General features: G+C 51.8%; 7 protein-coding genes across 7 annotated transcripts; 3 read left to right on the top strand and 4 right to left on the bottom strand.

Moving 5' to 3' along the window:
- Positions 1 to 62: 62 nt before the first annotated feature.
- On the bottom strand, positions 63 to 4,607 carry SNOG_04245 (hypothetical protein; the record flags this gene model as incomplete). Its single annotated transcript, XM_001794612.1, is given in 6 exon segments — positions 63 to 170; positions 222 to 1,406; positions 1,426 to 1,563; positions 2,398 to 2,497; positions 2,706 to 4,209; positions 4,265 to 4,607. 6 exon segments carry the CDS (start codon positions 4,605 to 4,607, stop codon positions 63 to 65), a joined length of 3,378 nt encoding a protein of 1,125 aa, XP_001794664.1.
- Positions 4,608 to 5,331: 724 nt separating this feature from the next.
- On the bottom strand, positions 5,332 to 6,222 carry SNOG_04243 (hypothetical protein; the record flags this gene model as incomplete). The annotated part of the gene is made up of 1 exon (XM_001794611.1): positions 5,332 to 6,222. The coding sequence occupies one exon, from the start codon at positions 6,220 to 6,222 to the stop codon at positions 5,332 to 5,334; it is 891 nt and encodes a 296-aa protein (XP_001794663.1).
- Positions 6,223 to 8,899: 2,677 nt separating this feature from the next.
- On the top strand, positions 8,900 to 11,287 carry SNOG_04242 (hypothetical protein; the record flags this gene model as incomplete). The annotated part of the gene is made up of 3 exons (XM_001794610.1): positions 8,900 to 9,134; positions 9,228 to 10,117; positions 10,166 to 11,287. The coding sequence occupies 3 exons, from the start codon at positions 8,900 to 8,902 to the stop codon at positions 11,285 to 11,287; spliced, it is 2,247 nt and encodes a 748-aa protein (XP_001794662.1).
- Positions 11,288 to 12,583: 1,296 nt separating this feature from the next.
- SNOG_04241 (hypothetical protein) lies at positions 12,584 to 14,919 on the top strand (the record flags this gene model as incomplete). The annotated part of the gene is made up of 3 exons (XM_001794609.1): positions 12,584 to 12,616; positions 12,664 to 12,815; positions 12,903 to 14,919. 3 exons carry the CDS (start codon positions 12,584 to 12,586, stop codon positions 14,917 to 14,919), a joined length of 2,202 nt encoding a protein of 733 aa, XP_001794661.1.
- Positions 14,920 to 16,186: 1,267 nt separating this feature from the next.
- On the bottom strand, positions 16,187 to 17,454 carry SNOG_04240 (hypothetical protein). Its single transcript, XM_001794608.1, has 4 exons — positions 17,338 to 17,454; positions 17,228 to 17,287; positions 16,997 to 17,107; positions 16,187 to 16,880 (listed from the first exon to the last, which is right to left on the bottom strand). Exons 1-4 carry the CDS (start codon positions 17,369 to 17,371, stop codon positions 16,825 to 16,827), a joined length of 261 nt encoding a protein of 86 aa, XP_001794660.1. The 5' UTR covers positions 17,372 to 17,454; the 3' UTR covers positions 16,187 to 16,824.
- A 942-nt stretch (positions 17,455 to 18,396) lies between these two features.
- SNOG_04239 (hypothetical protein) lies at positions 18,397 to 18,576 on the bottom strand (the record flags this gene model as incomplete). Its single annotated transcript, XM_001794607.1, has 2 exons — positions 18,397 to 18,440; positions 18,528 to 18,576. 2 exons carry the CDS (start codon positions 18,574 to 18,576, stop codon positions 18,397 to 18,399), a joined length of 93 nt encoding a protein of 30 aa, XP_001794659.1.
- A 1,113-nt stretch (positions 18,577 to 19,689) lies between these two features.
- On the top strand, positions 19,690 to 23,039 carry SNOG_04238 (hypothetical protein; the record flags this gene model as incomplete). Its single annotated transcript, XM_001794606.1, has 5 exons — positions 19,690 to 21,609; positions 21,730 to 21,824; positions 21,887 to 21,993; positions 22,068 to 22,813; positions 23,001 to 23,039. 5 exons carry the CDS (start codon positions 19,690 to 19,692, stop codon positions 23,037 to 23,039), a joined length of 2,907 nt encoding a protein of 968 aa, XP_001794658.1.
- Between the last annotated feature and the right edge of the window lie 892 nt (positions 23,040 to 23,931).

Raw genomic sequence — 23,931 nt, 5'->3', positions numbered from 1 at the left:
GCGCCACGGCAATTTTCTCCTACTTCCGGTAGGTCTTCTCGGTCGTCAAGGCTATGAGAGCTTTACAAAGGACGTCCACCGACGAAGTCGCTCCACGACCTGACCTCGCTTGGGATGCCCTCCTTCTTGGGCAGCTTCTCGCTCATACATTGCGCGAAGAGGACGGCGGTCTACACAACATTAGCACGGGTAAATCACATCGAGACGTTATTGAAGCTCACCTTAGGCTCCATGAACAGCGGCACGCCAAAGTCGACCGCGTTCCTCCTCATAACGTAGTCCTCGTCAAGCAGACCGTTGGCCCTGAACTTGGCAAGGTTGAAGCAGCCACGGATGTCGTACTTCTCGAACACCTCACGCAGCTTCCTCTTGTCGTCCTTGGGGAACTCGATAACTTCAACACTCACACCCTCCGCATTCTTCTCGAGCAGCGCCTTGACATTCTTGTTGGCTGCGAGGAACTTGTAACCGAGCGGGTTGACGTATTTGGCGATCTGGATGAGGGAATTGGCGTGTAGTGCATTGTCCGTAACGTCACCGCCGAAGAGGAGACCCTCTCCTGGCTGAGGAAGGCGGAAGTTCATTTGCGATTGAGCAGATGCCCAGTATGCCTCTACGAGATCCTTACCGAAGCAAGCCATCTCTCCAGTGGAAGACATCTCGACACCGAGGTAAGGATCGGCACCAGCCAACCTAGTCCAGGAGAATTGTGGAACCTTGGTGGCGAGGTAGTTCCTCTCGACAGCCATGAGGTCAGTGGGCTCAGGGACCTCACGGCCAACAAGAGCCTTGGTGGCAACGTCAATGAAGTTGGTACCGAGAACCTTGCTAACGAACGGGAACGAACGGGAGGCGCGGAGGTTGCACTCGATAACCTTGAGGTTGGGCTCAGAACCCTCAACCTCCTCCTTGATGATCTGCATGTTAAAGGGACCGGTGATGTTCCATGCTTTGGCGACCTTGTCGGCGATCTCCTTGACGCGCCCCTGGATGCGCTTGTCGAGGTTGACAGGGGGAAGGACAAGAGTGGCATCACCAGAGTGGACACCAGCATTCTCAATGTGCTCACTGACGGCGTGCACAAGAACCTTTCCGTCTGAGGCCACGGCGTCGCAGTCTATCTCTTGGGCGCCATCAATGTACTGGGTGATGACAACGGGATGGTCTGGCGAGACTGAAGAAGCAGCAAGCAGCTTTTCCTGGAGCTCATCCTCGCTTCGGATAACGGTCATGGCGGCTCCGGAAAGAACGTACGATGGGCGGACAAGTACGGGGTATCCGACGGACTCTGCGAACTTCTTCGCATCTTCGTACGAGGTAAGCTCCTTCCATGCTGGCTGGTCTACACCAATGGAGTCAAGGATGGACGAGAACTTGTGGCGGTCCTCGGCCTTAGTCGATGTCTTCTGGGTCGGTGCCCAATACCTTTGCCTTTCCGCTATTCTGCAGCTTGAGGGCAATGTTTTGAGGCAGTTGACCACCAACAGAGACTACAACACCGCTGGCGGTCTCTAGCTCGTAGATATCCATGACACGCTCGTAGCTTAGCTCTTCGAAGTAGAGCTTGTCGGCGACGTCGAAATCTGTCAAATGTTAGCACAAACTCTTTGAGCAGCTCCTGGAGATATACACACCTGTGGAATACGTCTCCGGGGTTCGTTTGGCTTGTTAGCATACGTTATACATGAACAATGGGCTAGGAGAATACATGGGGGTAAGGAGGAGGTGATGAAGAGGGGCGAAAGTCGTGAAGACCTCCAGGAAGGACGATTGGGTGGGTACTGCACATACATACTGTTCACAATGAGTTAGCAGGTTGTAGCAGATAGTTAGAGAAAGCGTAAAATGAGAAGCGAAAGTCCGGGAAGTCCTTATGTAATAGATGTGCCTGGAACGATTCGAGGGTTCACACGGCTTGGTGACATCATGGCTGATACATGTGCTTGGAGCTATTCAAAGGCACAATGCAACCTGGCAAACTGATGGCTGATATGGAGTATTGGATGTATCCGAGGACTTAACGCGACTTGGTGACATGCTGGCTGATAAGGGAACCTGGGTGTATACGAGGGTCCAGAAGGGTGTTCCACAACGTGAAGGACCTCAATTTCGAGTGACTGAGCGAGAAACAGACGTCATCATGTCGGTAGCTGATGGTGTTGTCCGAAGATGTACAGCGTCCAGACAAGTAGTGGTACAGTCATTTTGAGGGAGGCGTGCCAAGGTCTGGGTTGTAAGGCGCAGCAGCCGGTTTTCGATTAAGGCTGGTCGTGAAGCAGCAAACGTGAAAGGCGGTCAGGCCGCTTCCAGACGAGAGCAAATCCAGTCCAATCGGGTCCAGGCAGAGGAAATGTCCGGTACGGATGACAAAAGAGAAAATGGGGGAAGTGGACTTACGTTGATCATAACGGTCTTCTTGCCGAGCTTGTTGAGAGACATGGTAGCGTTCACAGCACACCAATCGAACTCGACAGAGCTACCGATACGGTAGACACCGCTGCCGAGCACAATTACACCGTGGTCGTCAAACGTGACATCGTGGGACGATGCGTTGTATGTGGTCTATAGCTCAGAGTCAGCGAGTGCTTGCAACATCTCGGGAACAGACTATAAAGCAAGACCGAAGTGTACGTACGTAGAGGTAGTTAGTGCTGTGAGCATAGTCAGTAGGGGTTTCATACATGTCATACGAATCAGTTGCTTACTCAGCGGGGAATTCTGCAGCCAGAGTATCGATCTTCTTAACCCAAGGCCTGATGCCAAAGCTCTTCCTGCGGGCGCGAACCTCATCTTCACTGCTGTTAACAGCCTTGGCGATCTGTTTGTCAGAAAAACCAAGCTTCTTGGCCTTGAGGATGATCTCCTTCTTCAGGCCAAAGAGGCTGCCAATCTCCTCCAACTCATGTGTGCAGTCGACAATGTTCTGGAGCTTGTGCAAGAACCACTTGTCAATCTTGGTAAGGTCGTGGATCTGATCGACGGTGTAGCCCTCGTGGTACATAGCCTGGCCCACGGCGAGCCATCGGCGGTCGGTGGGGTTCTTGAGCTCCTCGTCGAGGCTCTCTCCATACTTCTCGGCCTGGAAACCAAGGAACTTGGGGTCGACCTGTCGGCAAGCCTTCTGGAAGGACTCTTCAAAGGTACGACCGATGGCCATGACCTCACCGACTGACTTCATGGAACTGCCAATGTCACGCTTGACGTTCTGGAACTTTGCGAGATCCCATCGAGGCATCTTTGTGACAACGTAATCCAGAGAAGGCTCGAAGTTTGCGGTCGTGGTCTTTGTGACGGCGTTTGGTAGCTCAGGAAGAGTGTGTCCGAGACCGATCTTGGCCGCAGTGTATGCTAGTGGGTATCCGGTCGCCTTTGAGGCCAGAGCAGAGGAACGAGACAGACGAGCGTTGACTTCGATGACCCTGTAGTCAAGACCATCGGGCTGGAGAGCGTACTGAACGTTGCACTCGCCAACAACTCCCAAGTGGCGTACGATCTTGATCGCGGCAGATCGAAGCATGTGGTACTCCTCGTCGCTGAACGTCTGACTAGGCGAGACGACGATACTGTCACCAGTGTGAACACCAAGCGGGTCAAAGTTCTCCATGTTGCAGACCGTGATGCAGTTGTCGCTAGCATCGCGCACAACCTCGTACTCGGCCTCTTTCCATCCCTTCAATGACTTCTCCACCAAAATCTGAGGGGACAGGGTGAGCGATCGTGCGGACAAGTCCCTCAGCTCATCTGCGTTGTTGGCAAAACCTGAACCAAGACCACCGAGCGCATACGCAGCGCGGACGATGATGGGGTATCCGACCTTCTCCGCAGCGTCCAGTGCCTCATCGATGGAAGAGACAGCGATCGATTTCGCGATCGGGATGTCGATTTCGTCGAGGGCTCGTGCGAACAGGTCACGATCTTCACTTGTTTCCAGAGTCTTGACGCTGGTTCCGAGCACTTTGACGCCGTACTTCTCAAAAAGGCCCTTCTTGTTCATCTGCACGCCCAAATTGAGCGCAGTCTGGCCACCGAAGCTAAGAAAGATGCCGTCTGGCTTCTCCTTCTGGATCACATATTCGGCGTATTCGGGAGTCACAGGCAGGTAGTAGATTTCATCGGCGAGCACGTGCGAGGTCTGGATGGTTGCAATATTGGGGTTCAGGAGGACCGACTTGACGCCAGCTTCTTTCAAAGCTTTGAGCGCTTGTGACCCTGGAAGAGGGTTAGCATGGTGGCTTTGGGATTTTGTGCGTCTGAGATATCATACCAGAATAGTCGAACTCTCCAGCTTGACCAATGCTGAGACCACCACTGCCGATGACCAGGACCTTCTTCACGTCGACCAGGTTTTGCGCACCAGCGATCGCGCCGCTGTTGAGATATGCTTGCGCATTAGGTGCTTGTTGTGTCTGGTTCCATGTTGTAGAAACCTTTGAGAAAGCACGCAGCTGTTGTCGGAAAGCTGCAGGTGAGTCACGCGTCGCGCGAAAGGACGTTAATGACCTTGCAGTGCGAGATGTGAAGGTTCGGCACGATGCAGAAGGTGCAACGGAGCGGTATTGGCTGGTGAGAGCAGGTGCGCGACGTGCCAATCGCGAGCAAAGGGCCATGTTTGCGGGCGGTCACGCAGCTGTGGGCAAGCTTGAAGCTCGACAATGTCGGGGAGGATTACGATTAACAAGGGATGGTGCGCGAAAGAAGAGTCGTCCGAAGCTTATAAGAGGAATTGAGGGCTGCCAGAGCTCAGGCTCACCCAGCGCAATGGACCAGTGACTCTTTTGCAGAAATTATGAACAAATTCGCGGGGACGACGTAGAGCTCCGCCAAAATTTACATGAGTCGCCGGCGCACCAATGACTAGCTCTCCGATACCGTCCAAGATAACGGATAAGCTCCTAGGCGGTCAAACACGCACAGATCGACTGTACCAAAATCATGTGGGAGTACATTTCGTGGTCACAGCATGTTCAGAGAATACATTGAGGCCATATACTCTAATCTCAACCAACTCCAGTTCAGTAGCATTCACTGTGTCTACAATTCATGCCAGGCAAGGCCAAACCAACAGGGCCGATTGCGGAGGGTAAGAAGGCCCAAGCCGGGCAGAAGTGAAAGAATTTTTGGGTTGGTCTTGAAGCTCCGCTTCGTCATTGTCAGGGGTCTGCGGGTGTGGAGAGCATAGATCTACACGTCTCCAAACTATCATGGCCAACTTGGCGCTAATACTATTGACTCAACCCAGCTTCACTTGGCGCAAGGAGTAGCACTGGAGACTCCCTGGTCTTCCAAAGGTACAGTCATACTCAAACTTTTCCCCATAGGGTCTGATGTTCATCATGTCTTTTTCAATTTGTCTGCTGCCGCGTGTCGTGCCTTGTACTCACGCGGACTTTCTGGTGCCTTTGTACTTGCTCCACCCAACTTCTGCAGCAGCGTGGGTTTTGCCCACATGCCAACTTTCTGCGCTTTAGCCTTCTCTTCAGCTGCGCGGTATTTGGCTTCAGATGTACCGAATTCCGCGCCGCTTTTAGCTTCATATATGGTAGCCAGCCCTGCCTTCAGCATCTCCAACCCCACATCTTTTCTGAACAGCCATCTCCGTACGTAGACCTGCGCCACGATTCTGTCGTACTGGTCGCGTCTGTAGATGTATGCGCGGACTCGGCGGTTGTGTATCAAATTGATAAGCCATTCTTGCGCCTCTTTGGCATATGGCTGCTCTTCTCGTCCCCAGTGTGCAAGCTCCGGCGCATCCACACCGGCAAGTCGGATGTGAAGCTGGAAGTTGTTAGCAACCAGAGAAGGGGAATCGGAGACTATGCTCAAAAGTCCCAAATGACATGGCAGACCTACAGTCTGATTGCTTAAACCCTCTCTCTTCGTAGGCACCATCTTCCATGGGAGCCAACCCCAGCCCGCTATCCTACCACCCGGCGTATGGTATAGTCGGAAGTTGTCCGCATCGCCAACAGTTGTGACTTTTCCAAAAATTCCTTTGCGCCGGAAATAGTGTGGCTTAACATGATTGACAGTCGGTATTCGTCGCAGGAATGTTTTGTACAATCGAAGTGCAGTAACCGTCGTGATTGTGAAAGCGAAAGTTGGTATCAATGTGCGCGGGTTGGTGAGCGATTGGCCCCAGCTGTCCGCTCTCAGTGAGTCAGCCCATGTTTCGCCGACCTGTTTCTTCTTCTTCTCGTCGTCGCCCGAGCCAAACCATCGCATCGTTCGTTTGGCGGTAGGTTGTAGAAGAGAGGTTGCGGGGACGGTTCTCAAGGTTGTGGCAGAATTCCGCCTGTCCAGGTGAGCTCACACACCGCTCTCACATGACTCGTGATCTTTACTCTAGCTGCACTCGAGGCAACCAATGATATGATTACAGACACTGCATTTGTTTTTCTGAGCCTCGGCAACCTCATGGCTCGAGCGGTACCTAGCCACAGAATTGCCAGACTTGTGTGCCAGACTTGCTGGCCGCAAGGCTGAATTGGACATGAAACCGAGAACCGGGGGTCAAGTAATCGACCATGTAGGTCGTCAGTAGCGGAAAGAGCCTTGAAGCCTCGATAGACGACCTAATAGTATAACATTCGATATACAGCATTTACATGTTCATGGCCGTGGAGCCTCCTGACGTGCCGAGACTACTTTCCAGACTTTCCCGTCCCTATCACTTGTTGTACATGCGAAACAGAGGTAAGGATAATTACAACATTGTCTGCCGGACTCCTTAGATCCCAACAGAAATCTTGTTCTTACTCCACAACCTGATATCTACCAGACAAGTGCTTTGCAGCCACTTCCCGTGTCATTATGTGATAATCGACCAGGACAGGCCGTGATGCATGCCAGACGGCTAAGAACCAAATAAATACGTGTGTGAATATCGTCTCCCCTGTAAGATGATCCATCATTTGAAGACATTTGACCACTTTGTTCCAGCTGCTCATGAGAACCCAGTATGCGGCGTGGTCGAACAACAACGGAATGACGGAGAGGTAATGACCTGTATCTTGTGCCGGAGGAGATCGCTCGGTAAGCATGTAATAATCTCAAACGAACTGAAATCATCTGTGATACATGTCAGCCGTGCAATATCTCAATAGGGGGATTACCGTACGTATAATGAATGAGATCAAGAACTATTCACATCAGACCTTTCTTGTCTGTTCCTGTCACGAGCTTGTTTCTTGCACTCTGCAATGCTCTAGGAATACTTGGCCTCACGATGAAGTTGAATTGCATTATTACCTACCTTGCTGTCGCGCCATCGAGTCTCGACAGTACCGGCAAAGTTGCAGAATGGCAAACATCTCGCGATGCTGACTGCTCCTTGTTTTGCCGATGCAGCTCGAGCCTGAACGATTGCAATGACGATAATTGACAACATATTCGGTATCGGTGGGAGGCGTCGCTGGGCGGTCAGACATTGAGGACAAGTCTTCACCTGCCAACACTCAGATCATCCGGAACAGTGTATGGACGGGTACGGTGTGCATCGCAAGTATAGCCTGCGAAGCGCAAGCCTCGTGTCTGATCGGGAGCGTGTCGACAGTGCCCAGGTGAGGAAGAGGGCCGCCCAGGTGAGGGTCGAAGCGGTACTGGGGCGCAGGGTTCCAAGGTCCACGGGTTGGCGCGCGGAGCTAGAAATGGCTAAGCTTTCATGCCTCGACACTCGAACTTCAATCGGTTGCATCTATTCGCTCACCCACCTCCGTTATCTTCACATGAACCAACGGCTTCAAGCTTGCAGATTCCGAAATTATTCTTTTTGCTTAAATCAAACTCATGTCTAGGCGAACGGTTTTCTGTGACCTGTAGCCCTTTCCCCGGCCATATCAGATGCGACTCCGTTCGCTACACGAGCACAATGTTCTCCACCTTCGCATCTACAGCCGACCCCAGCGCACTCGATGACGGCTCGTATTTATTCGATCAGTCGAATAACGATCTTCTGTCGCTGCCGTTGTCCAATGATAGCATACATTTGAAGGGTGGCATTGCTCCCATGTCGGGGCTTAGTAACCTGGAATACGGCAGAGAATCGACTTCATCGTCCGTGCACTATGGCGATTCTCACGATACATCTGAGCCCAGTAATGGTCATCTGAGTAGCCGAGAGGACGGAGAAGGCTCGACCCCAGGTGCTTTCGTCAATGGGTATGGCTCTAATTACACTCCCTCACCACTACAACATCCATTCACTCCGTCATCAACCACGGGAAGTGGCGCGATCAAAGCACAAACCAAAAAAAGCGCAAACATGAACGGTCACCGTCTGCATCAAGTTACAAGCGAGCTTGTCGGTTCCCATGAACAAAAATATTCTGGTCTGAAACAACTGCAAACCAACCACGCGTTCATGGCTGGGACGCCGCAGAGCTTGAGCGGCGAATGGCAATCTTCCTCGACCCCAGAGGCCCCTCAGTCTCAGCAGAAACCTATCAAACATCGCAGGGTAAACTCGAACTCACTCAAGGGCAAGGGCGTGGAGCCAAAAGCGAGCTCAAGCATACCGGCAGACATGTCGTGGCCAGAATTTGGGCGCCAATGCATCCTAGCTGCAGAAAACAGCCGCCTCAACCCGTTTGCATTGCATCCAGCAGAATATAAACTTCTACGGCACCATCTGAATTACGCACAGGTGACGATCTATCTCAACATCCGAAACGGCATTCTAAGATTATGGCATCGAAATCCTCTGGTGTATGTCTCGCCCACAGAAGCTGCAGGGTGCGCGCGGGACAAACGGTTCTTTGGTCTCGCGAATGTGGCATACCTATGGTTGATGAGGAACGGATACATCAACTTTGGGTGTGTCGAAGTACCTGATACGAGCGCCTCCGCACCACGTACAAAATCGAAAAGCACACGGCGTACGATCATCGTGGTAGGCGCAGGCATGTCTGGCCTGGGCTGTGCCCGCCAACTGGAGGCTATATTCGCACAGTTAGGTGATGATCTCGCAATCAATGGTGGCGAGCGTCCACCAAAGATCATCATCCTGGAAGCTCGTCCACGAATCGGCGGTCGTGTCTACTCGCATCCATTTCTCAACCAGTCAGGGTCTACTTTACCGCCTGGCCATCGCTGTACAGCTGAGATGGGTGCCCAAATCGTTACTGGCTTTGAACACGGTAATCCCCTGAATGCAATCATACGAGGCCAATTAGGCATACCGTATCATGGCTTACGCGATAACACAATATTGTACGATCATGACGGCACAGTCGTGGAACAAACGCAAGATGCATTAGTCGAGAAGCTGTACAACGATGTCTTGGAGCGCGCGAGCATATATCGCAATAAGCCTGCGACCCAAAGAACTGTCGAGGGAGATCGAAATCTCATTTTATTCGGTCGCGAACCTACAGACAACGGGGGACCGTCTATCGCCGAGCTCGAACAATCGAATACCCCACTAGCGGCCAACGACAAAAGCACGGCTTCTACAACAGAAGAGAAGCCCACGTCGGGTGTGGAGAAGCTAGCAGGAAGGGCTTACCAATTGAGCACAGGCTTCAATGCGGGCATAACAGCAGCAGAGGCGGTACAGAGCTTGGGATGGTCACTGAAGCCTGGTGTATCGAAGGCCCAGTCAGTAAATCTCGACGCGATCGCGCATGACTCTGAATATCCAACACTGGGGAAGACCATGGACGAAGGTTTGAAGCAATACCAAAACCTCGTCGATATGAAGCCCCGAGACATGCGCCTCCTGAATTGGCATCACGCCAACCTCGAATACGCAAATGCTGCAAGTGTAAATCAGCTCAGCCTCAGTGGTTGGGACCAAGATATGGGCAACGAATTCGAAGGACAACACACCGAAGTCATTGGTGGCTACCAACAGGTCCCCCGCGGGTTGTGGCAGGCTCCCAGTCAGCTCGATGTTCGATTTAAGACGCCGATCAAATCTATAAAATACAATACCGAAGAACAGCAACTCGGAAAGGCAGTACGAATCGAGTGCAGCAATGGTGAGGTTTTCGAAGCAGACAAAGTTGTCATCACAACTCCGCTCGGTGTGCTGAAGTCCGGGTCCGTCACGTTCCAACCACCACTTCCAGATTGGAAGCAGGGTGTGATCGAACGTATGGGATTCGGCCTCCTGAACAAGGTCAGTTCCAACTGGCCAATAGACAGGATGATCGCTCACATGCAATAGATTATACTTGTTTACGAGAAAGCATTCTGGGAAGCGGATCGAGACATGTTCGGCTTGCTCAACGACGCCGAAATCGAGGCTAGTCTGCGACCAGAAGACTATACCAAGAAGCGAGGGCGGTTCTATCTGTTCTGGAACTGTCTAAAGACAAGTGGCAAGCCCGTGCTGGTAGCTCTCATGGCAGGCGAGTCTGCACATCACGCGGAAACGAGCTCGAACGACCAGCTTGTAAAAGAAGTCACCGACCGCCTCGATTCAATGTTCGCACCCAACACAGTGCCCCTGCCGACAGAAGCCATTGTCACACGTTGGAAGAAGGACCCATATGCCTGCGGAAGTTACTCGTACGTCGGGCCGAAAACACAAGCTGGTGATTACGATGTCATGGCACGACCACATGGCCCACTGCACTTTGCTGGAGAAGCAACTTGTGGTACGCACCCCGCGACTGTGCACGGTGCATACTTGTCCGGCTTGCGTGCTGCTGCGGAGGTTGCTGAAGCTATCATGGGGCCCATCAAGGTGCCTCAGCCTCTGGTGGAGAAGAAGACGATCATCAAACTTGAATCTCCAACAACGGCTGCTTTCGACGGAAAACGCAAGATGGGGCCCGCTGTGCTGCCGACACAACAAGAAAACAAATCGGGGCGAGTACGCCGTGATGAGGACTACGAGGCTGCGATCATTGGCGCGATATTGGAGCAGATTGGCGAGCGTCCGATCAAGCCAGGCCGCTCGGGCGTAAATCCGTTCCTGCTCTACACCAAGGACTTCTGGTATATTTGCAAGAAAGAATGCGACGAAGCAAGGCGAGCTGCAAGCGGCAACCCTGAGGCAAAGGCCTCCAAGCAGGAAATCCGAACTGCCATTGGCTTCAAGTGGCGCACGGCAACAGAGGATGTCAAGAAGCCATATATGGACCAGGCGACTAATGCACGAGAAGACGCAACAGCGAATGCAGCAAACTTCAAAGAGCAGGTCGCAACCTGGGACAAGGAAGCTGCGCGCATACGAACGGAGTACATCTTGAAGAACCCACCAGAGAGTGGAAACGAGGATCTGATCCTGAACAGCCGCACAGCAATCGAGCTTGGAGCAGGCAAGCGATTACGGAGACTATGAGGAGGGTGTTTAATGATTTCATTGTTGTACCATCCTATGTGTTACTATCTGCATACTTTGCGCGGCATCTGCATTTTGCAAAGGCGTTTTCGGAGGGATGTTTTTCCCGGCCTTTGCTAGTTTCCTCGTTAGACTAGCAGCAGTAATAGCATGACCGGAGTTGTGGTCGGGTGATGGTGTGTGGGATTGCCCAGGATCGTCGAATATCCCGCCACCCATGTTACGGGGACAACCTATACCCACTGTACAAGTAGTTTTCGTAGTAAATCAACCATCCATTGGCAGAAGAAGGCGATGATTAATCGAGGGTGCAACCTGGAGGAGTGCCTTTTGCAGCCCTACAGGCTAAGCGACATAGGAAGGCGGGATGTGTGGAGGCGTTGGGTGATTCTAGAAGGATGCGTCTTTTGTATTTAGCCTAACGCTACGACCCTCGGGGCTTTGCGACCGTCAGGTGTATCCAGCAGAGTTTGCTGCGGCTGTGTTTCTCGCCAGACGGAGTCGCGAAGTTGATGGACAGACTCCAGAGTTTCAAGATGAAGTGATGGTTCATCCACAGCGCACCACCCCACATAAACTCGCGTGGAGATTGACAAGCCGAGCGGTGGCCCTTAGTTCGTGCCAAGGTGGTGGGAAGGTCCAGAGATCTGGGACTGCTGCGAATTGGTGGTAGCTGTGCTGTGCCTCTTCCAGAGTTCTTACGCCTCGTCTCGTGATTGGTGCGCTAGGCCGAAGAACTGCAGTAAGCAACGGCGGTGACGGTGGCGCGGCTTGGTCTAGAAGGTAGGTGTTCTCGCACCTGGGTTGTATTTAGCCTAACGTTACCACCATCGGAGGCTTGCGTCCGTCAGATGTATCCAGAGTGTGCGGTGGCTGGAATTTTCTTGTCGGACGCAAGCATGAAGCAAATCTGGGGTACTGAAGGCTCCACAGCAGTTTGAGGGTGCCAATTGATCATTGGACAAGGCCAGCGGCAGAAGCGCTAGCTCAAGGTGGGGTGCTCCAAGGATACGGTATGGGACGGAGAGACGGTAAACTCGGCGTGTTCGATGCACGCTGGGTCCGTGTCTATTGCGATCCTGTAGCTTTGCCTCCCAAGGATCTGTCCAAGCCTCGCTCTCGGCTGCGCTTCTACTTCCACTCTGGTGTCGTCCGTACCGCAATCGCCTCCAAACACTCCGCACTGTTTCTCCTCATGTTGCCTTCTCGCGTTCCACCGACAGCTCTTGCCCGCTCAGTGCCCGCTTCGATCGCTTAGGTCCGCATCCGCGCATTCATCTGGGACCAGCTCCAGCCATGACTTCATTCTTCGGGCGCCTCAAGTCCAATGTCAGTACCGCTGCGCGCTGGCCCGCGGCTATACTTACGCGCTTCAGGCCCCATCAAATCCCGCGGTTACCACACTCATCAAGAAGGAGGAACCGACACCACTAGAGAAGCTCCTAGCGAATGCTGGCCCTCTGCGGGGCGACGGCAGCGACAAGTTCTTCGGCTTCGAGAACGTGAGTGCTCGCAATGACTGCTCTTCGCACGCCCGCCTGCTAACTCGGTGACTGCAGTTTGGCAGCACATGGTATGCGACCCCCGCCAACCACCTCTAGATACGCGCTTACAGAGCCGACAGCTACTGCAACTCAATCGTACAGTGTCTGTACTACTCAGTGCCCTTTCGGGACCAGGTCATCAATTTCCCCGCACGATCTCCCCCAGAAGCGCTCGAGCGACCGTCGTCATCATCACTCCCGAAGATCAACACGAACCTGCCCAATGGCCAAGCCTCCGCACTCTCGCCAGCCGGGCGCACTTCGCTGTCGAGCCCCAATTCGAGAACACCCGCGAAGCCTGTGACGACTCCAGGTGCCACGAATGGCCCGCCGGGTACAAAACCCGAAGACAACAAGGATTCGCCCGAGTACAAGAAAAAGCAAGCTCTGGCGGCTGGACCGGTGCTGCAGATGGACTACGAGAATGCAAAGGCATATGGCATGAACGAGTCATTATTCTCTTCACTAAAGGACATATTCGAGGCTGTCATCGCGCATCGATCGCGGATTGGCGTCGTGAGCCCGCACAAGCTGCTCGAGATACTACGGCGTGACAACGAAATGTTCCGAACACCGATGCACCAAGACGCACACGAGTTCCTAAACCTGCTATTGAACGAAGTCGTCGAGAACGTAGAACAATTCTCCAAGTCGCGCGTGACAGAAGTATCGGAATCACAACCAACTGAGAACGGTCTCTCAGTCACCTCAGGTGCTGTGGTCCCAGATCGAAGTTCGACCGTGTCGCAGATAAACTCGGGATGGGTCCATGAACTGTTCGAGGGCACGCTAACATCAGAGACACGATGTCTCACTTGTGAAAACACGTCACAAAGGGACGAGGCGTTTCTCGACTTGTCGGTCGATCTCGAGCAACATTCGTCCGTCACGAGCTGCTTGCGGAAATTCTCCGAAGAAGAAATGTTGTGCGAGCGGAACAAGTTTCACTGCGACAACTGCGGAGGTCTTCAAGAAGCGGAGAAGAGGATGAAGATTAAGCGATTACCGAAGATCCTAGCATTGCATCTGAAGCGCTTCAAGTATACCGAGGATCTGCAGCGATTACAAAAGTTGTTTCACCGAGTCGTATACCCATTTTATCTTCGGCTTTTCAATACTACAGACGACGCGGAAGACCCAGACAGGTTATACGAGCTGTATGCAGTTGTTGTGCACATCGGAGGTGGCCCCTACCATGGTCACTACGTATCGATAATCAAGACCCAGGACCGGGGCTGGCTGCTGTTTGACGATGAGATGGTGGAGCCCGTAGATAAAGCATACGTCAGGAATTTCTTTGGTGGAGAAGGCGTCCTAGCGTGCGCGTATGTCTTGTTTTACCAAGAGACTACCGAGGAAGCTATGATGAAGGAGCAAGAAGCAGAAGGCCTGGCCGCGGCAAAGCAAGCTACCGAGATGAACCAGGAGACTGTCACAACACCAAAGGCGAACGGGGCCCCGAACGGCTTCCACCATCCGATGTACAATGCAACAACGCCGACAGTCGAAGAAGAAGACCAATTCGCTAGCCTTGACCACGCAGCTACCGCACCTGCTCTCGCACATGTTCCGACGCGAAACGATCATCATCCCGTAGAACACGTTACAACGAACGTACCTGCTCTCGCCCCGAAAAAAAGCATGAACTTGTTCAAGAAGGGTGGCAAAGAGGAAAAGGAACGGAAGGCCGCCGAGAAGGAGCTCGAGAAGCAAGCAATCCAAAAGCGAAAAGAGATGGAAACACAACGCCGCGAGAATTACCGCAGACAAGAAGAAGAGCTCCGCGCTGCACTCGCAGCAAGCAAGGAGTCGGCAGCTATGGAAGAGAAGGGCCGTGTAAACGGCGAGAATACCGAGCCATCAGCAGAGACAAAGCCGGCAAACGGCAAGGCCGTTAGTGGACTCAGCCGTTTCAGGCATTCCTCCATGAGTCTGCGAGGCAAGCCTAAGTTCTGGGGTGGCAAGGACAAGGACAAAACGGACAGCGCTGACGAGACACACCATACTGAGGGCGAAGACAAGGGTGAAGAAAAGGAAGGCAAGAATCGATTCAGCCTTGGGCGCAAAAAGAGCACGTTCAAGTTCTAGAAGAACCACAGTGCTGGACGCGACACACCCCGTAGACGAGCGCGATTCCTGAGCCTTGCAACAATTAGGAGTGTATCTCCGGAGAATCGATTGAGCATGGACTCCGCTATTTGGCTTCCCCCAGCCCAGCCCAGGCGCGATTGGATGTACGCGACCTGGAGTCCCGCGCTGTAGCGCAGAGCTGGGATGTAAATTACCTGCACATCTACAATGTGTGAGGCAAGGACGTTATTGACCATAAGACGGTGTTTTGGGAGTAACAGCTTTCTGGTGCCCTGTATATTTCTATCGGACGAAAGGAGAAGGCGTGTTGCATTTCTGGCATTCATAGCATAGGAATAGGTGAGATGGAGAGATGGATGCATTGGTATATGCGTCTTTAGAGATGGAAATTCCATTATGGTTCATCGCTAAAGCCAATGTAATGCAAGATTGTGGATGATTTACTAACTTGTGATGTCTCGTGTGTGTGTACGAAAGCAGTGCGTCAGAGGAGATGATCATGTTGAACTGGTACGCATCAATGGAGTGGACGGTCTGGTCTTGCAGCCGTATCAGTCCTCTTTTGGTGGTCCAAAAGAAAGCGGGACATTGACCCACATGTCTCAATAGAGGAACATGTAGCATGTGCCTATCCCACTGAAAGACTCCCATGCAAGACACATGGTGAACTAACCGATTAGCACCGCGTCATATTAGCTAAATACCTTTCATGGACGTGACATGTACTCGTTGCCCAGCTCAGATTGATCAGCGTTCAAAGAGCACTGCAGCGTCTGATTACACTGCTTGGGTTTTCATTGCTCTGTCAGACACAAGAGGCTCTACACCTCATTTCTCCGCTGATGGGGTTCAGGAGCTTTCAAGGGAAGGTCCCAGCGTCAATAGTGTGGTCACAGTAGACGATCTAGGTGGACACTCTACGAAGTTAACACGGCATCATTCCAGGAACGGTCGGATGGTATTGATGCCATCCATGTACATGGTAGTTTTTCTTAATAAAAAAAAACATAAAGACAAGGAAGGAAGTGAATTCATCTAGACATTACATTTGTTGCTTTTGTACAGTTCGGCTACTTCTTGGGAACTAAACGTGATATGAACTTGTTGATTGCTGGTGCTTTTTACAACTCCGATATTCTTCACAGACGAATAGTAATAAAAAACAAAATAAAAAAATCACATCATTGCTGGGGCTCTGTAACTTTGAGAATGGTTTGTGCAGAAAAGACTAATAAACGTTGATTTCTTTAATTTGTTAAACCAGAAGCTACACGGGCGTTTTGTCGTGACCAACTACAAAACTTCTAGCTATGGTTCAATGACCCTCCCCAATTGTTATGACTTCGGAGGTCAGGCCTGTGTGGTCTCTGGGTTGGATCTGCGCCATCATGATCCTTTTGGAATGCTATCTATTTTTGCTTGGTTGGTCGATCTGCTCCTTTGCTGGGACATTAACAGTATCCTTATCATTGAAGGAATTGTTGTATTCTCTGCCTTTTCAAATTGCGTGGTACCGATCTGATCGGCTGATGATGATGGGCAAGATAGGCCTCATTAATTTTATGAAGTAAACGGGTATGTTGAGATTGTATTGTTTCTCTGTCAGGCGATTCGTGCCTTATACTAGAGTGATTGGTGTGTTTCCACTACATGGTTGGCTCCATCCAATGCGCTTTTCAACCATGTACCACATTCATTGGCGCATTTTTTGGGTCTTGCTTGAGCCTCACTGATTAGGATCAGGGCTGTATCCGCGGAATCGCTCATATGGCATCCTTATGATCCGAGTGTACACCTTCATCTGTCTCAAATTTGCAAGTGCTCCTTCTGTGTCTGCACCTTTTTGCATCGACCGCTACCCCGGACGCCGTATCGTTTCTTGTCCTGTCGTTTACGCTGCGATCATCCGAGGACGAGGAGGTAGACTATCATGAGGGTGTTTATGAACATGAGAGGTACTACGAATGTGTCAGCTTCAGTCCTCAAAGACCATTGCCCTTGCGCTGCCCTCCTTGTCCTTGCGCCGTCTGTTGTCTGCGCAGCTCGGGGTGACGCGGTCTGTTGTTGTACATACTTCGCATTAGTGTCCGCACCGAGGACACGAGGTTGATGAGTCGTGCTTTTACGCTCGCGTCATCGCGTTGGCCACCGAAGCCCGGTTCTGCCGCTGAAGCTGTCCACCCAACTGTTTCCACATGTCAGCATGTGACATATCTTGTAGCCTGCCTAGGTGCGTGTATGCGAGGGTGCACCAGTGGGGCGATATGTAGTCGTTGAATGCGATGCGCAGGTAGGGAAGCCATACTTCTTGCGAGGAACCGATCTTCTGAGAGAATTGCTATCGCATTGATGAGGAGCACGGCGACTATAACCGTTAGTGAATTGCTGCGCAACATGCGAAGCGTCCAGTCGTACCATAGAATAACCCTCCCAGCCCGAATAGCAGCATGTTGAAGTCCTGGATTCGCGAAAGAGCGGTATGTGGACTGTGAAATTCGAGCTCGAGTTCGCCTTAGTTGTGCAGAGCAAGGTCGCTGCCTATTCAAAATGACAGATGGATGTTCCTAAGTTATCCGACTTGGGCTTGGTTGTTCCGCGCAGCTGGCGCGCACGTGACCTCGGCCCGCCAACCCAACGTTTATATGGAAATTCAAAGCTCATTGCATTTCCATCCTACAGAAAAGCTGTACGCATGGAGCTCATGAACCTGCCTTCGATTTTGCAAATGTGTAGACTGGTTGTTAGTATTAAACTCCTTCTGCTTATGGTGGTAAGTTGCAACTGTAGCAGTAACAACAACACTCCATAAGTCCGCTATGGTAATATTTCTAGAGCACCGATGATCCCCATGCCAAGTAAGTACTGCGGCTCTGCACCACTGTGAAGTAAACGCGTGTGATAGAGATTCAAAGGTCCAGGCACGCGGGTAGGCACGCGGGTACGAGGACAACCTGGCAAGGCATATTGAGGCACTCGCGATCGCCGCAGATCTTTCATCCGGCACGCTAGGGCTCAGAAAAGCTGAAGTTGCAACATGTCAGTGTCTTTTCAGCGTATGACAAAAGCTGGAGACGTCTCCGGGTGTTCGAGCAGAGACCCTTCGACGTCATGTGGCATAGCAGCCGAACGCATCGGGTGTGTTCCAGAACATCAATCGGAAGTAGAATCGATTTTTACACACTTCTACCACTGGTTGCCCACCTGGACTGTTCCTACGACCTCTGCCCGATTCGACCTTTGCGGTGAGCGTAGCTGATTGCACCTTAGAAGACGCCCCATACGGCTCTGTGCGCCGTCGTCCACCTACATGGCTATGTTCTAGGCCCTCAGAGCCCTCTGATCACCGCCTAAAGCTTCCCTGCACATTCCCACAGCTGCCGCATCAGCCATCCTCCGCATAATACCTATTGCGCTGTTCCCCAGACCCAGGCTTGCCCAACGTACTTTTGTTCCTCGACAATAACCAAACGGCACCTACAGACCTCCATGGTGCAGCCAAGTACTTCCTTCATCGCGCGCTGGGTGGGTTAGTAGAGGACTGGATCGACGTATCTTGCGAATAGTCGCTGCACCTTTTGGTCGTGCTCACGTCCAATCGAGCATACGGACAATCTCAGCGTTTTCCTCCGTCCCACTGGCAAAAGCAGTAGCCATGGCGGAGCCAAATGGAGCCGAGGTGGAAAGAGGCTACTTCGATCTGGGCGAGCGTTCGAGGTCCAAATCACCAAGCTCGATCCATAGCTCCGATTCACTCTCCATACGACTGCCGTCGCCGACGACAACAATGGCGTCCATAACAGCGATGCAGTATCTGCCAGTTCCCATCCTAGTTCTTTCTTCCACGAAGACTATAGTGGTGGCGAACGAAGCCATGGGTCGATTATTAGGCATCGACTCCGAGAGTACCGCTTTCGACGATCTGTCAATATCAGATGTTCTTCAAGACAAATCCATGGGTGATCTCGGTATTGACATTTTACAGAACGGATCGCCGCTTTTAGTCTCGTGGGAGGTATGTGACGGCCAGGTTGGCACATCTTTTGAACTTCGTAATGACATACTTGCAGAACTTCCTCGACTGTGTAGTGGAAGATGCCATTGCCAACAGTGAGCAGGATGGAGGTGGAAGTGGCCATACGACTCCCACAGCCGAACCAAGGGCCCAACCTCCAGCTCGATTGCCGGAAGAGCAATCGTACCCCCAGCTGAGCAGCACAAATCTTGCACGCACGACCGTTCATGATGTTTCTGTGGAAGTGGTTATCTCGCCTCTTGTTCAGAGTCCAAATGGTTTCTTACATACGCCTGACAGAAATAACTCATATGCGAATGCGGTGCAAGCCTCTTGTATCATTTCCATGTGGAGCATCGAAGACACTCAGTATTTTACGTTGACTTTCACAAGCACCGTGGCTGCAGAACCATCAAAGACTTCACGACCCTCTAGCAGAATCGTGAATAAGTCAAATGCAACCCCTCATCTCGGCAAATCTCGCAGCTCTGGCTCGAGTTCGTCTTCCGGAAAACGCTCAGGAAGTAACTCAACGTCGGGCTCGAAAGTCGTCACGCCTACACTACAACAACCAGAATTTCCGCCCCGAGGGCCGCCCATGAGAAGTAAGGGCGATATTGGCTCAACTGCATCCATATTCCAGAAAGCCACCCAATTGAAAGATGCCATCCTGAACTCGATTAGCATGCCTGCATATGGTGGGTGTTACATAATTGTACGACTCGAGTTCACGAGTTACTAACATAGTGATAGCCATGTGGAAGGACGAAGGATTCGGCATTCCCAATAAAGCACTTATGCGACTCCTCCCTCGAGACGCAACGTATACGCCGGGCGACCAACGAGCTTTTCTTTCGCAATTTACCGTGTGGACAGAGGACTTCCAACGCGAGCTTACAATCGATGAGTTCCCCATCGTAGAGCTCTGCCGTACACGACAGAAACTCGAAAAACGGCGATTAGGTCTGCGCCAACCTGTCACCGGTACGCGCCTGGTTTTTGAAGTAATCAGCGAGCCTGTCATTCATGATGAGACTGGGGAGTTTTTGGGTGGTATCGTCATCTTTAAGGACATCACCGAATTCACAAAGCAGATTGCGGCGCAAATCGAGGAGAACGAGAAACAGTTTGAATATATTGCCAACTTCATGCCCGTCATGGTTTGGACGACCACTCCGAACGGATTACACGACTGGTTTTCCCAACGTTGGTACGATTACACGGGGTTGACCGAAGATCAGAGCCTGGGCGAGGGCTGGCGCCTCCCTTTCCATCCCGATGATATGACAGCTACGAAATCACGATGGTTCCACTCGCTTGCAACCGGAGACGAATACAACACAGAGTATAGATGTCAACGATTTGACGGTGAATGGCGGTGGATGCTGGGACGAGCACTTCCCTTCTTCGATGATGACGGTAAAATAGTCAAGTGGTTTGGCACCTGTACCGACATTCATGACTTGGTAATGGCTCGCCAAGAAGCAAGGCGTACAAGAGAGCAATTGCAGCAAGTAATTGCCCACGCAAAGATATTGCTATGGGCTGTCAACCGAGACAATAGGCTGGTTCTACTGGAGGGTGACACAAAGTGGAGAAGAGACGGCGAAAACACAGAGCTCTTAGGAAACGACATATATGACGTCTTTGGTTTCACTGGTGCTGACCGAGATCGCTGGCGGGAGCCAATACAGGAAATTCTGAATGGCAAACAACAAGACGAGATTGTGGAGCGTTATATGTCCGAGAATCGATATTTCCGAACTCGCCTCGTCCCTCTTCTGAATGCTTCGAGGATCGCGGGTGCGGAAGGAACTGCGTACGTGGACGGTGTTATTGGGGTGTCGATGGACATTACAGAATTACGCGAACGAGAAGACCAATTGAGGGAACAAGAGAAGGAGAATGAAAGACTTTTAGCGAACGCGGCAGCTGCCAAAGAAGCAAGTCGGATGAAGTCACAATTTTTGGCCAACATGTCTCACGAAATCCGCACGCCAATCGCCGGAGTTATAGGTATGAGCGAGCTTCTGTCTGATATGAACCTGGATGAAGAACAGAAGGAATGCGCAGAGAACATCCACCGCTCCGCAAACAGCCTTCTGACCGTCATTAACGACATTCTCGACTTTTCCAAAGTGGAATCTGGACGCTTGGATGTGGAAGAGGTGCAATTCAGCTTGAGCGTCGTACTTCGAGACGTGAACAAGATGATGTCGTTTGCAGCACAGAGGAAGGGTCTTGTATACCAAAGCACCATCCAGGACGAAGTTGAACAAGACTTGCGGGTTATGGGCGATCCTGGCAGGCTGCGACAGATATTGACGAACGTTCTCACAAACAGTATCAAGTTCACTTCCGAGGGTTCTGTCAAGCTCTCAGTATCAATCAGCCAGGAAACAAACGATTCCGTCACAGTCAACTTTAGTGTTATCGATACGGGCATCGGTATTGAGGAAGAGGTTCGGAAGCGACTGTTCCAACCGTTCAGTCAGGCGGATTCATCCACAGCACGTCGTTTTGGCGGGACAGGACTGGGACTGACCATCAGCAAGAATCTCGTTGAACTTATGAAGGGTCAAATTTGGCTGGACTCTAAATTGGGTCAAGGTACCACAGCGACGTTCTGGATACCATTCAGCAGGGCCCCCTCTCAGGACGATGGTTCACCTTTGGTGAGTATTGGCTCGATACCGGATCGGCTGCAAAGCGATGTTTCCGTCTCAGTCGGCAGCTCAGAAGACCATACACCACCCATGACGCCTGTGATGCCCAACGGATCCTCAAGATCACAGTCGTTTCCAATGATCAACCAAAACATCCCGGACCATCTGATGAATCTCTCGGAGAGCGAACGACAGCAGGTACATATTCTCGTTGTGGAAGACAAGTAAGTCGACTATATTGCTGGATGCGTCTGCCGTCAATCCAAACCACTAACGCTTGCAACAGTCAAATCAATCAACAGATTGCTTTGAAGACAATCAAGAAGCTGCACTTCTCTGTTGGTGCTGTTTGGAACGGTCAAGAGGCGTTAGATTATTTGATGCAGGATTTTGGTCCGATGCATCCTCGCCCTGATATTATCCTGATGGACGTCCAGGTACGTTCCCATGTTGATGAACGCATGAAGTGGTCACTGACAACATCTGGTTGCAGATGCCTATTCGAGACGGTTACAGCGCAACGCACGCAATCCGGACCGAGGCCCCTTGGAAGGACAGGCCCGAAATTCGGAGCGTGCCAATTGTTGCCATGACGGCCAGTGCAATTCAAGGTGACAAGGAGAAGTGTCAGCTCGCTGGCATGGACGACTATCTAGCGAAGCCAGTGAAGGGCAAGCTCTTGGAGAAGGTAAGTCTTACTCAACCCCACAGTATTCTCACATCTGACTTGTACCAGATGCTTGTCAAGTGGGCAATTGAGGGACGGCGAAAAACGGCCAGAGCCAAATTATCTACAAACGACAGTGATCGGCATGGAGGCGCGGCCACATTCCCCACAAGAAACCGTCGTGGTAAAGATCGACCCCAAATTGCAGGCTCACCGGTTGAACCTGAAACGACGGCGCACGCATTGACCGCTCAACTTGACCGACTCCATTTCGAAAACGACACAGCTCTTGCACGGTCGTGTGAGACTGATGGTGACCGGGCTCTGAGACGGATTCAGGCCGAAGAAAGAGACACGATGCTTCGTGATGACAAGTTGCTCTCGCTGACAGGCCCGGACCTGCTACGTCACGACAATCTCCAGAGTGTCAAGGATGCTGAAGCTCCGATGCCTCTGACAGAGGAAAACATCGAGAAGCTCGTCCATGGGCAGGATACTACAGGAACTGCACGGAAGCGCTCCTCCGGGGGATACGACTCAAACAGGGTGAATCAAAACCATAGCATCACACGACGCATAGTTGAGGATGCAATTTCCCGACCGTCCTTAACGGGCACAAAACATCAAGAGAGCGAACAAACTATTACCAAAGGGGCGCCATGCTGAGCGAACCCCTATCAAACACCCTGCGGTTCACGATGAGGCAGGCTTGGCGATCTGAGGCATGTTCAAGGTCGATTTGATGACTCCTTCCGCATTCAAGGGCATGTAAGCCAGCCTGCCGCTGGTCATGTCACCTCATTTCTTTTGCTCGCGGAGCAGTTTAGCTCCAATAATGAGATGCACACTCCATAACACACTTTTTGATGTGAAGCAGGGTCTTGACATCCCGATGCTGTGGTTTTCACGGCTTGTCGCAGCATCGATGCGAGTTCATGACACAGTTCGAGATATCAATCTTGGGAAAAGATGGTCGCCGACCATTCAGCCTCACTACGGGTCCCCGTGTGTGGCCTAGCGCTTGGCTTGCGTGCAGAACAACCCAGGATCATCACCTGTGCGTTCCCTTCACACCCATGCAGCAGCGCAGCAGTAGCAGCACGAAATCCAAAAAGGGGCATGCAGATATCCTCTTGCAGCATGTACGTGCGTACTGTAAGGTTCACCAATTGCATACTTTCCTTTTCGATAATGCTGTGAATCAACGACCAAGACGGTGCCGCTCCAGTGCACACTCAACATTGAAGTTGAAGAAAGTGTGCCGCGGGACAGCAGGAAGGATCCCGGTCCGGCCGTATATAGCGGATGCGAAATTCTACGCGGAATGGACATGCGCGTCGGTGTCCGGTAGGAGCTGCTGAACCGGCACCCTGTGATGGGTTGGCAACAAGAAAGTGTCGTCTGAGATCTGCGAATCGCGCCATGCGCTTTGCGACGCTTTGAGATGGGCAGGCATCTGTATCTGGAAAGCAGCTCATCTCCCTACCAAATTTCTGGTCCTGACAGTGATGATCATGTGTCGTTTCGGCTTTAGTGAGGGGGAAAAGTTTGGTGATCATCAAACACCACACGTGGATGCAAGACTGCAGAAGCGGCAGAGCGTCGCCTGCACGGACCTGGTGAACGGATCCACTGCAAGTGACAGGCACGCTAGGCTCCCTCAG

Source organism: Parastagonospora nodorum (assembly GCF_000146915.1).
Source record: "Parastagonospora nodorum SN15 chromosome Unknown scaffold_6, whole genome shotgun sequence".
NCBI lineage: Eukaryota > Fungi > Ascomycota > Dothideomycetes > Pleosporales > Phaeosphaeriaceae > Parastagonospora > Parastagonospora nodorum.
The sequence above is the reverse complement of the archived record's forward strand: the minus strand, read 5'-3'. Positions and strand labels throughout refer to the sequence as shown.

Coding starts and splice junctions, on each gene's coding strand:
- SNOG_04240 (XM_001794608.1), bottom strand. CDS start 17,371: ATGCTGCTATTCGGGCTGGGAGGGTTATTCTATG. Junction 17,288..17,337: donor GCTGGGAGGGTTATTCTATG/GTACGACTGGAC, acceptor TAACGGTTATAG/TCGCCGTGCTCCTCATCAAT. Junction 16,881..16,996: donor GGTGCGGACACTAATGCGAA/GTATGTACAACA, acceptor ACACATTCGTAG/TACCTCTCATGTTCATAAAC.